This window comes from Pocillopora verrucosa, chromosome 4 (genome assembly GCF_036669915.1).
Source record: "Pocillopora verrucosa isolate sample1 chromosome 4, ASM3666991v2, whole genome shotgun sequence".
NCBI classification, from domain to species: domain Eukaryota; kingdom Metazoa; phylum Cnidaria; class Anthozoa; order Scleractinia; family Pocilloporidae; genus Pocillopora; species Pocillopora verrucosa.
In genome coordinates, this window is record NC_089315.1 from 1,799,540 (window position 1) to 1,812,440 (window position 12,901).

A 12,901-nucleotide genomic window follows, 5' to 3' on the forward strand; every position below is an offset into this window, starting at 1 on the left:
CCTTCGAAGCCCTACTTCAAAATGTCACGCAACCCATCCTCAGATATGTATTGGAGCGCTGCGTGACGTAGCAAAAGTGACTCTTATGAATGCTGCGAGATAGCATTCTCCATTCTTTTCGAAAGAAAACCTGATACACTTGGCACTGTAGACGTCTCGTGGGTAGCCTGAATCCAATAGTTCAAATTGCGCACCTGGAAACTAAGCTGCACATACTTGATTGCAATTGCTTGCCAGTCACAGTTAAAAGAGGTAACGTAATCAGCTAATGCAAAATTCATCTTTGATAAAAAAACGTGCTAGTTTACCATTTATGGCCATGTGAGATCTTACTTCATCCGACTTTTCCAGGATTAAATCGAGGCTCTGTTTGTAAATGCGATAAAATTTGTGAAGAAGAGTTTCGAGATCCTGTTATCACGAAACTGATGACACAAATCAATAGTGCCTTCCTATGGTTTGTAATCTTTCGGAGCTTTTGTACAACGCATTTGTGCATGATCTCTCGAAGCAAAAAATAAAAGTTTCTTCAGTCGCTCGATTTCATCGTCGAGGAAGGTAACAAGAGATTTTCGGATGTCTAAAAAGTTAAATTTTAGGGCCTGCTGCCGGTCAAGGAAAAACACCACAACTGTAAAATGAGTTAAACCTCTTTTTACATCAGCGGGACAATCTTCTATAAATGAAAAACATTGGTCCACCTTCTTCTGGAAATCTATCTACTTCGTCAGATGTTTTGAAAAGGTTGACGTTTGCAGCCTTATATTTTCGGCATTCATCACACCCACAACCCTCCTGAAGAGTTAGTATCTCATCCTCCGAGAGCTCCAGAAAGAACTTGCTGGGATTCAATCCAAAGAATATATTGTAGACGAGGAAGTACTCTGCTTCTAGCGAGGGATATCGAAGAGTTCCACCGTAGCTCTTTATTACGTCGACAACTTTGCATCATGGACTGTGCCATTCACAGGAGTCGCCGCCAATGAATAACGCTAAGTACATTGGAGTAATTCCATCTTTATTAGGGTAGTCCACATCAACACCAATAATTTCACTGCTAGCACAGATTTTTTTTCAAAGACTCTTAAGTTGTAATAAATTTACTAACAGATGTGTTCACTTACAGATGTGAACTTTTCGCTAAAATACTGTTCAAAAACAGCAACAATGACGAACACATGAAATTCACAAACACATTAATATGACCAGAATGATTACATTTGAAATTTAAACCACATAACCATACACTGCTGTTACAGTATATAAAGCTTTCAGAGCCGTGTGTTCGCAATTTTCTTAGTTTAACGTGTAAAACAATAATTTACAAATTCTTTAAATAATACTGACTTATTCATCATCTGAAGACAGCGCCTGTCACTTTAAGTGTGTAGCAATAATATTTGTCACAATTGCAAAACCTAACCTACAAAATCTAACACTGAAAGTTCAAATAAAAAGTCCTTGAAGATGATTTGTTTAAATATTAATTACAAGATGAGCGTAGGAATAGAGACATTTACTCGTGCCTAGTCCACTCTGGGTGTTCTTGAAGCTGACGCTGGCTAATTTCTGAGCCGTCTTCGTCATATTCTAAAAGAGAATTGTGTATAACGGTATTAAGTATTAGAGGGAAAAAGGACAACATGGATAAAACAAATAACAACAACGTATCATCATTCCTCACGCTTGTTAAATTTATGAACATAGTAGAGGCCTTGTTCATAGTTATGTTCCCTGTAACTCAGTGATAGAGCGTTTGTCTGCAAATTCTGAGTTCTGGTTTTTTTCATGGAGGACTCAGATTTTTTCTCTATTTCCTTTTATCTCTTTAAAAGACGATTGACATCTTAACTCGAATATTTAACAACTATTTAATTTTATTTCGAAATATTTATCGTTGTGAAGCGACCATATTTCATTCCCCATACTTATCCTTATAACGTGTTCAAATTTTCAAACGTTCTTCTCCTAACTTAACACCGAGTCACACGTCGTTGGCTCGAGACGTGAGCTTGGGCCGCCTGTGGTTTATCTGATTCTTTTTTTACAGCGGGAGTAAATCAATTCTGCTTTTCACCTGAAGCGGCTGAGGAGAAGATTTTGAGTCTTTTTAAAGTATCTGCGATGTCTTCCACCTTTTCTTTCCTTTCCACGTCAACAGTAGCTTTGTTTTCTCGACAATAATCTACAAAACTAGTAAAAAAAAAAGTTAAAATAAGATTTTGCTGCATTAGTAGAGAGCACAGAACCTATACAGTTTAAAAGAGCAAAGGTTTGAGTTACTCAAGTTGTATCTGGCACATTCTTTTATTTTCTAACAGTTGTCATATATGTAATCTGTCCCACTTACGTTTTCCAGTTCTCGTCCAAGCAGAGCATGTCTGGATTCCCTATGAGAATCAAGAGAGCCTGGGCACGAGTTATGGCCACGTTGAATCTCTGGGGGATAAGAGTAAAAATGTTACTCGATAAAAGTGCCTTAGATAATCCAAAGGGATGTGCGATACCGGAGTCTCCCTGTATATCCATGAACTACTTTTTCATCCATACCCGAGCTTCTTTGGGCATGACATAAATGTTTTGCCCTCAGTTAAGGAAAATACCAAAATTATAAACCTTGGGATTCATGGTTAAAGGAGAGGTATGACAAACGTAAAATTGATTAAACCAGCCACTTCTTACCCTTCAAAGGAGTTCTGAACCTTTTTAAAAATGTAGTCAGCCATAATTTCTGCCATTTTCAATTTACTAACTTTCCCCCAACCACGATTGAATCTATATACCTTGATGTACCAATAATGTTAACAAAATAATAATGGTCGGAATTGAAATAAAAAAAGCACCAATGAACCTGCCCCTGCATATTGCAGTTTTAGTCAAACGCAAAGATTAACTGGAGACCATACCTTAGGATTGTTGAGGAATCCGAGGCGGAAGTCCTTGTCCATCTCCAGATATTCTTTCTTGGTGCTCCTGACTGTTGACAAGATGATTACTCTTCTTTCTTGCCCCTGAAACTCTTCCACGCTGCCAACTTTGATTTCGCCACCAAAGCGTCTTTTTTCAATCATTTTCTGAATCTTTTGCACCTTGCCATGAAAAGAGAATTCCAATTAGCAATAACGAGTGAAAGATTAACTGTTAATGATGAGATCTGCCGGGATGTTGGACGCCCAGGGTGGGGAACTGTCAATTTAAGAGATGAGCTCGGATCACTAAAATATTGAGCGTGATGTGATGCATGCCAAGTTCTTTACCCTATAGTTGGAGGAATGAGCCCGGGCCACGAGGCCTGGTGACAACAACTGGATAATTGGTAACGCAAACGAGTAGACATCCATTCTTTTGGGGAAATAATGAATTGGAATGCCGTTTGAAAAGATTTAATCATGTAAAAAAGATATCACAGAATGTACGTATCGAATCGTCTAACGCCAGGAACAATGGAAGATAAGTTCCACACTTGTACTTACTTGTCTTTTGTAAGGAGATATCACCCCAATCATCTCAGGTTTTAAGTGCTTTAGTCCTCTGCTCCTCACATTATCGTCTAACAGTTTCCTCAGGTATCGCTCAATAGTTTCCACCTCAGCCACATTAAAGAAGGAAGGGCTGCTACCTTCTCTCTCGTCCTTACCAAACACCGGATGGAAAATGATCGGGAAGTTCTTATTCGGAAGCTCTTCCCAGCCTATCATCACATTTCTTGGACAAAACAGGTAAATATTAGCAGTGCAATGTTTTACATTCCGGTTCGGTTGACGTAGGAAAGTAGTGTCAAATAAAGCGCGAGTCGTTAGCATGCTTTTGGGCCTCAAGACAACTCTCCAACGGGTATCACTGCCTGTGTTACGGGTAGTTCGCTAATAAGTTATTGCCAATATTAATTTTTGATGTACTTAGTGTCTTAAGTGTAGCTTTTTTCTCATTTGCTATGGCTTTGTAGTGTAAGGTTTTTTTTTTTTCAAAAAATGCGAATTATTTTTTCTTTTTACCTGAAATCTCCAGCGCATTCATTCAGCTCGTTCTCATAAAACAGCTGCTTAGGAATCTCGATAATGGCTCTGTGTGAACGGTAATTGTTCACAAGTTTTGTCAACAGATTTGGATTATAACTCCCTCTGCGACCACGATCGTAGGCAGGACATGACGTCATTAGCCGTTCCAAAAGAGAAGTTTCTGTGAATGTGAGACAAAGGCGACTCATTTAAAAGGAAGTTTTCCCTCCTTTTAGGCGGGTAAGTAGCAAAACTCTTTGATTATCACTTTGGAAATAACTGTTTTAAATAAATCGAAAAAACGAATTTCAAAGAGCTGAAGGTTTGACTTTAACCTTTTGTCTGAAATGTTAACTTTAGCCTGAATTTTGAATGTTCCTGTTGTCTTCTGTTCGACATATTAGAACAGATGATCATAAAGGGCTATAAGGGAACAGAAAAACAGGGAAATATGTATACAGTGACTGCTGTTGCAGATATTATTTGTGACATACTCACCCAGTCCATATTTCTGTGATATTGGGGATCTGAGGATTGGGCCTAACTGCTTAGGGTCTCCCGCAAGTACCAGCTGACCGCCACTGGGATTATTGGGGTCCAGGAGGTCCGCCACAGGGATGATACACTCAGGTTCTGTTGCATGACCCGCCTCGTCTATGAAAATGTGCGTGAAGTGATCTCGTGGGAACAATGCTGACACCAACCTGAGAAAACGATGCAAAAATAAAAGTTTTGGCAGTCAAAACGTTCTTGTAGAAAGAACACGAGTTTGATTTTCTTAATTCCTAAACGTTCTTGTTTGCAAGGGAGATAATATGCTCAGATGCCTACGTGGCGTTATCATCAGTTTTGATGTTGGCAGGTTTGTAATGTAATTTGAAATTTTCAATTACAGACACAGTGTTACCACCTACCTTCCTGCCGTTATCAGAGTTGTGACAATTATGCGATAGTCGTTCATCAAGTCCTCTTTAGAGGGGAAATACACTTCACGTAACACAGGGTCAAAATTTACCACTCGTGCGTCCTGAAAAGTGAACATTAGGTTAAGAAGCTAGATATATCTCTCCGACTATGATTAGTTCAGATGTAGCCTTTGCGTAACATTTTTCTGTAAAATCTAGGGTCTAAATATTTATGGTAGTTGAATCTTGGAACCATCTGTCCAAATGACTCTATTGTATAATAATGAGAGGAAAGGATTAGACTGTTCACCCTGAGCTTTTGAGGCACAAAGTCCCACGGCCTTGACGTAGCATAAATCCGGAACAATTTGCCTTTATCTACGTGAGGCAACAGGCGCTCGGCTAATAAGTCAGCAGCGCTGTTTTCTGGCGCACATGCCAGAATGTAGCTTGAGCCAATCAAAGCGTGCACCTGTAAGTAACGAAGAGAAGACAGACAGCGAATTACTGGTTGTATTTTTCAGTCCGTTAATGAAAATGCCAGAATGCTATAAAAATAAATAACCTAGACAACTTTCAATTCGTCGGGATAACCCAGTAGACCCTAAATAGAACGATTCAGCGTTGAAAACCAACCAGGCGAATTAGCGTTTACCTACGAGTACATAGCCAGTCAGGATTCACGCTCCTGTGAGATCTACTTGCAAAATTCGCAAGCGTTTTTGCTGAAAATTTCCGGTGACACTTTACATTGGTTACAGGCGGTAAAGCGCAACTCGTACGCTAGGAATCGACTTAATATTTCAATTCAGAGCTAGAGCCATTTTTATCAAATAGGTGAGAAATGGGAAAGCTCCCCAATAAATCCTCTTCACCTGTTTAATCGCCTCGACCAAAGTAACCGTCTTTCCAGTCCCGGGGGGTCCAAACACGAGGTATGGAGCAGGGCGTGAAGATCCTGACACAATCTTTTGGACCGCCTGCTCCTGTTCACTGTTCAGGTTGCGGTCGTAAAAGAAACTGAAAACAAGAAATTACTGTATTTTGTGTATGAACCGTTCAAAAGTGCTCTTTAAGTCGGAAAATCTACTTTGCATGTGGTTGTACCAAAAAAGAATAACACCGATGAGGTAAATGTCAACGATCAAGCTTTATATATGTAGTTAGGTGGACAATAAGAAGCTTTGCATCTCTACGCCGACAATTGGTAAGATCGCACTGGAAGAAAAAGATGCTCTCTCGGGATATTCATTATTTAGAGAGCTAAATTACTTTAAGATCTGGCAAGTCCTAGCTTCAAAACTCTAATGGTAGTATCGTGCCCAGTCGGTTTCTAGAACTGGAATGAGTCTGAAGCGCTGTCGAATCCCTATAATTTCTTCCAGACTTTGATTTTCTGCAGTTTCTATATTTGTAGTTCACTTATGGTGATCAGTCTATATCACTAATTATCCACAGGCCAAAATATTATGACTCGTACATTATTTGTTTTAACACTTATACATCGTCGCAGTGATTCCCATTTTGTAATCGCACCTCTTTAGTGTGGAGCATGGCAATACCGTGAATTATCACTAAAGGATTATGTCCTTATAATTTATAACCTACCGGACCTCCTTGTTAATTTCTCCTCTTTGATCGAGACAGTCATCTGATGGAAAGAGAACGTGTCGCATGTCTTGCCTGTTCACAGACGCAATCTGCTCGCACGCGCGATGTTCCATCTGTACTGGAAGTCGATGAAAAGTGAACTGGATGTCGAACTTCTTACCCTTAACATAAGGCATACTGAGGAGGAAATATGAGATACGAGATCACAAGACACTCCTAACCCCTTGGGGGTGACTTCCTATAAAGAGCCATTTTCTTATGACGGGTTCTGCTTTCAACTCTTCTCCAATGCTTTCGTAAAAAACCTTGCTACTTCCTCAGTCGTCAGTCTCTTCCCAATAAGTCGTTGTAGTTTACCGAGTCTAATCGTACTATATAGAATAAGCCGGCTATCGTAAAGTAACAATTTTCATGGTTCGCTTTCTAGGCCGGTAAAAGGAACTCATGCAAGACTCTGAGAACAATGATACCTTCTTATGATATACTTTGACTAATGCACTACGTACTCGTTCATGTTAAAGCCAAGTTTCACATCCAGCATTTGGACTTTGTGCACGATTCCTTCGTATCGCCGCTGTAATACACTTGGCTCGTAGGCATAGATCTTGTCACCGCGTAACACGGACGGGCGATTTTCTGCAAGACCAGGTACCTAGAATTCACACACAATAACAACAAATAAATGTAAATATAAAATCAAAACTTAACCACGAAACTGAAATTTTTAGTCAATAAACTCTTCCTATGTATTTATTTATTGCATGTTTCTTTTTCTCGAGAGGAAAATGTAAACTAAGTGGTCCAACAGAAAAATTATAGAAAATTCATCATCGTATTATGGAAGGACGAGTGCTAAACTCCCCCAGTCCTCGAAGAAAATTGAACCCCAGACCCCAGAGGTTTTCGAAAGCAAGCAGTGTGGCCGAAAGAAAATAATCTTTCAGGTATAAATGGAAAATAAACGAGGAAAAATTGCTCCTCTCAGCATCGGTGTTATTTCGGCGAACAAAAAAGGCTTTTAATGTAGCATGTGTTATTAAGAATATACACCCACCTCTAAGATCAGAAAGCGTCTGTCTCCTCTTTCCTGTTGAAATTCAACTCCTTTCATATCATAGTTTCTGATATCCTTCTGCATTTGTAGTTCTTCCACGTGAAGAAGCAGAGAGAACTTCTCTTTGTAATTGTCAAAGCTCAACTTCTTTTTCAGTCGCTCACTGAAAACAAGACAAGCAGGTGAGCTGCAGATTATACACCTCCTTTTAAAGCACAAAGTTTCCTTACCAAAGTCCTTCTCGGATTTGATTGCTTTTAATGACCTGGGCTTTTACAGTTAAAGGGATTTCGTAAAAGTCCAGCTTCTCCATAATTAAGCCATTCCTCTGTAAACTAAAAGGCAAGGAAGATCAAAATAAAAAATATCAGTGATTGCAATATCAGTTATGCAATATTTGAATTGCATAACTGAGCACATGAGTTATCACCTCTGAGTTACTTCGTTTTCTGCCTGAAAGTCAGTAAATAAAAAATAATCATGTACGAATCCATATCTTGGTTTATGAGTACGTGTTACTTACGTTTATCGATTTGAGGAAAGTCTCAGAAAAGTTTTGGACGCATTTTTCATCAAAAAAAATAATAATAATAAAAATAATAAGCACTCTAGTAACAAGAGTCACTCTTGTTAATACAAGACTTCCTCGGAGGAAATTTTGAATGCCAAGAAACACACATTTTGGAGCATAATTAGTTGCATAACCAGTCGCCGAAACTCTTTTGTTTGGAGATGCATTTAACAAGCGTCTCTAGAAACTGAAACTGTACACTGAAGGTGCATGTCCTTCGTCTTAGTATTCAGCCTTGTAGGTTGGTTGGCTTATGGCAAGTGGTACTGATGCCTCAAAAGAATTTTTTTTCAAACTCATACTAGCTTTTTCAATGAATTAAAGTATTTCAGTGACACTTCTTCAGGTATTCCGTGGACCAACGCAGACGGATGATGGAAAAGAACAATCACAAAAACCGATAATTGAAAAGTCAGCAACGCAGAAAATGCCATACTGTACCGTGGAAGGGGTATCCCTCCAAATGTTTTAACATCCCTGGGAATTTCTGTTGCCCGTTGGGGAGGTTTATACTCTGAAGTCTGCTTCAAGTCATCGTACAAGTCACTCACGATGCGCACAGAAAAAAACCTAAGGATGTGAAACTCCACCCCGTCTTCGGTCTGAAATGTAAGCACACCGGGAACATACGAATAACCAAACTCCCGGCGACGTTTGCAGCCAATCCTGAACCTCCTCTGACAACCTGTCAAATAAAAATCCATTTCCTCACGTCACTGTAGAGATATGCATAACATTACGAAGCAATTTAAACTCAGTAGTAAAGCAGTTTTCACGAGATAATGGACTGCCCTCGTTCGACTGAGTCCAAAGCAGTTGACTATATGCGCAATTTAAACACAATACATGTAATATTTTTTGCTCGCGCCGAATGATCAGTTAGACCTACAAGAAAAAAAGAAACTAGAAGCGCTTTACGTGGAACCTTGTTATTAAGTTCACACTCTTAAAAACGTCGAGTCACACTGAAATAGAACAGTTAGTCTGTAGGCGTCGAGATCGGTGTCTTTGATGTGCATTTTGGCAGCGATTTCAGGACAGTCCTAAACCATCAGAGACAAATGTTTTTCATAGCAAATCATCTCAACCATTTAATGAGTGCCCTGTCAGACAGGATTTATTGGGAAAATATGTATATTAATCAAGAGGAAAATTCTCTCTTCTACAGCAAATATATCTTCTTTCTCCATCATAACTCTATTTCTCTAATATCAATGTCACAATTAAAAGAAAATTGGAAGAAACTTAACAAAGGAAATTTCGTAAGTGTTCTGGTGAGCCGGTCAAAAAATTACCTGGGTGGAGCTGACCCACATAAGACCCAATACTGGATATTTCTGAGTAATCAAAAAAGTTCACACTCCACAGTAGGGTTATATCCTCAAGGGTGATGGTCTCCTCACTGAGGTTCTCGATGATTAACACAATTTGTCCGTATTTTCCACTCTCCACTTTTAATTCAATCACACCATGTTCATCTCCAGCGGGATCTGAAGTAACTCTTATCCCATTTTTGTCAAAGACAAGCTCTGGCCTGGATGAACAAAAACAGAAAAAAAAATGACTTGTTACCTAGGAATTGTCTCAAAGTTTTTTCAGGTCTGCTGTTTCCCTTACTTAACAAACATCGCCCCTTATTTTGACAACCATACAAGAAACATATCTTCAATTTTGATCCTCAGATTTCAATGATGTTTGTCATATAAATCTATGGAAATACTTAACTAACCAGAGAGAAGGGGGTTAGTCATGACGGGACAGCAGTAGGGGGGAAACTTACTTCCCGTACTAAGAACAGTTGTGGAAGAAAAATATAAAATCATATCTGAACACGTCCAAATTGTCCCTAATTTACATGTGAGCATTCTAGAAACTAGAAAGCAACCATTATTTAATCATGCAGCTAAATGGAAACAATGAAGTAAATTAAATCATTATTTCTGTAATCTTGTAAGTATTGTAACTAGTTTTTCCTGACTCTCTTCAGGAACGAAATAGATATTAGCAAAAAGCAGAACAATAGAATATCTTTGAATTACCTTGCAAAGGAAAACACTTACTTTTTCAGTGATTTTCGAATCGTTATGAGGATGTACTGTTGGCGATGTTTCACCCCTTCGATGTGTTTGCTGTAAGCTCTATCATTTCCAAGATCTCTTTTACATATATTACAATAGAAAGGGCTCAAGCTCGAGGGCGAGCGGTAACAAAGATCATCATCAGGATCATCAGTGAGGAGTTGAAGAGCTGCGGCTTCTCCACCACCGAAGATAACACGATCTTGAAGTTGCTGACAAGCATTTATATGGTACGTGAGTGTGTTCAAAATTTTGGAGAATGACATACCCAGCGTGCTGTACAGACGGCGAAATTCTTCTTGGTATATCTGCCTCAATTCGTCTACAAACATGTCTTCCTTACGATTGTTGTCCTCCAGAAACTTAACAAACGTTTGGGCAATAATTTTCTCCTGCTCAAGACTTCTGCTCGACCTAGGGCGGCGACTACGATACATTGTGGAATATGTCTGTAATGGGAATGATCAAACCGTTTTTTAAACAAAAAAGATTCACAGTTGCGATTCGCACATGCATTTGATTCAAATTAAAGTGAAACAAGAAACATGATATGCACTTCACACAAGGCGAAAGACCGAGTGAAAATAGTCACGTCTCCGCGAAGGCAAAGTTAATGATTTACAAAAGAAACTACGTAAAAAGGAAAGGAGAAATATATTCAGTAGCATGAGCTGCTTTTAACTCCAAAATGTTCAGTCGTTGCCCTTCAATATGTTCGCCAAAACTGACTAATTATTCAGGGAAATCAGGCCGGAAATACGACGATTGATGCAATACCAAAGATAATTTTGTTGACCCGTTCGACTAAAATGAAGCTAACAGGAAGTTATGTTCGATGCTTTAAACCGAGAGTCGTGTAAGGTTTGCAGGATGGTGACATCGTACACACCTACTGTATAAGTAATCCTTAATGTTTGGTTTACTTTCGTTTCTTACGTATACCGAGCTCTCAAGCCAAGTCATAAGGCACCTTAAGAAGCACTAATTATTGAAATCAGACAGTTGTAATTTGGTAGACTGACTAAAAAAGTCTACTGTAACTCCTGACCATTAAAATTCGTCTTTTGAAGACAAAAATGAAAGCAGTGCTCGGTGAACTTCAATCAAACTGCTCGCTAAGAATAATTATGAGGCTTTACCCCACCGGCCGGCTGAAACTTTTGTTATAAACTATGATCACGTTACAAGAAATTTTAAATCTTTCTCGACCTGCGATCTTCACTGGATGCAGCATTAGATAGTCGACGAAACTCTCGAGCATTACGGAAATATTCTGCGACAACGGCAACCGGATGTGAGAAACGTTTGCACCTGGGGTGCGAAATGTCATACGGAAACACTTTCAATTTCTTTTATTCTCCTTACATCGGTGGCACTAACGAAGCTCGAAAAATCTCCAATGATTTCATCGTTACTTTGCTGCACTTGAAGTCAAATCTGTGTACTGCGCACGAATCGTAAGTATTGAATGAACAATTGCGTTAGCTAATTCTCTCCAAGACAGAATTCTCAGAAAACTACACCGATGATGTCATTTCTTAGAAACGAGCATAGTATATTCATCGCACAATCGATCGGCCAATTTAGATGAGGATTTCTCACGACCGAGGGTTTTACAAAGGCCCATAAAAAAATTGTATGGCATAAAACGTCACAGACTAAAATAAGAACGAGTTGAAAATTACGAAGCCAGAATCTCAGATAACCCAGCCAGGGAAAGCAAAAGAGAGATCGTCCTCATAATTCAGAAAAAAAATTGAGAAACACACCAGTATGATTACGAAAATCCTCGACTTTAGAACTCACCTTCAAGCTTTATATGCCTTCGATCTCTTCCACTGAATATTACGAGAACTAAGCACAATTTTATTCATCCGGTTTTTCTGTTGATTTGGTCGATTTCTCAGTATTGCTGGGCTATGACGTCAGATTTCCGAGAAAACAGCCCCGATTTTATTATTTTAGATGTCCCGGATATGTACTTGTACATATATTCGTGAATTGTCATTCATAGTGGTTTCAAACATTAAAATTCAATGATATGGAACACAATTTTGCATAAGATTATTGGGAATCAAGTACTTTAAAATTCAAAACGAAATAAATACTGTTTATCCCTGAAACGAAGCTGATATATCTGCCATTTAACTCGAGGGTAATGCTTCTCAAAGTGAATTCGGATAGTGTGAGCTAACAATTAAAAAAAGAGGTAAAAGGGACTAAATTTCATCAGACCTCTTCGAAGCTGTTGTTTGAGATGTCACTCACTTCTCCTTTGAAAGGAAGCGTTTAAGCGTTGCATGACATCCGAAGAGCGGAAGTGGAAATAGACTTGGATTTTGTTTTGCTATATAAATGTTGGCAACTTACGTTCACCTAGACCTACTTTCCTCCAGTGCGATGTTAAGATTCACACTCAAGCCCTACTTTTTCCTAGGAGGTAATACGAAAATGCAAAGGGACAAACGTCTAGCATTAAAATGAAGAGAGTTCAAGTAAAACCAGGTGAATATAAAATTTTCAAACATGGGTTTTTACGGGCGAGTAGGGATTGGAAAAAACCTGGGGGGACAGAAACCTAGAGCCCAGTCCTTTAATGAAAGCGCTGTTATTTTCACTTTCCTCCGTACTTCGTTTTCATCGTTTATTTACATTTGTTTACAATGGATACTTTGCATCTGCTG

General features: G+C 39.0%; 1 protein-coding gene across 1 annotated transcript; it reads right to left on the reverse strand.

Moving 5' to 3' along the window:
• Positions 1-903: 903 nt before the first annotated feature.
• On the reverse strand, positions 904-12,129 carry LOC131772640 (putative helicase MOV-10). Its single transcript, XM_059088593.2, has 18 exons — positions 12,024-12,129; positions 10,200-10,666; positions 9,435-9,673; positions 8,581-8,824; positions 7,799-7,903; positions 7,569-7,731; positions 7,021-7,166; positions 6,512-6,691; positions 5,779-5,923; positions 5,214-5,375; positions 4,913-5,025; positions 4,497-4,702; positions 3,996-4,179; positions 3,474-3,705; positions 2,907-3,089; positions 2,351-2,439; positions 2,078-2,193; positions 904-1,590 (listed from the first exon to the last, which is right to left on the reverse strand). Exons 2-18 carry the CDS (start codon positions 10,652-10,654, stop codon positions 1,517-1,519), a joined length of 3,036 nt encoding a protein of 1,011 aa, XP_058944576.2. The 5' UTR covers positions 10,655-10,666; positions 12,024-12,129; the 3' UTR covers positions 904-1,516.
• Positions 12,130-12,901: the final 772 nt, after the last annotated feature.

Bases quoted from the DNA above. Each gene is read 5' to 3' on its own strand.
- LOC131772640 (XM_059088593.2), bottom strand. From the start codon at position 10,654: ATGTATCGTAGTCGCCGCCCTAGGTCGAGCAGAAGTCTTGAGCAGGAG. The intron at 8,825-9,434 runs GTAATTTTTTGA...TTTATTTGACAG, and splicing joins TGTGGGTCAGCTCCACCCAG to GTTGTCAGAGGAGGTTCAGG. The intron at 7,167-7,568 runs GTGGGTGTATAT...TGTGAATTCTAG, and splicing joins GACGCTTTCTGATCTTAGAG to GTACCTGGTCTTGCAGAAAA.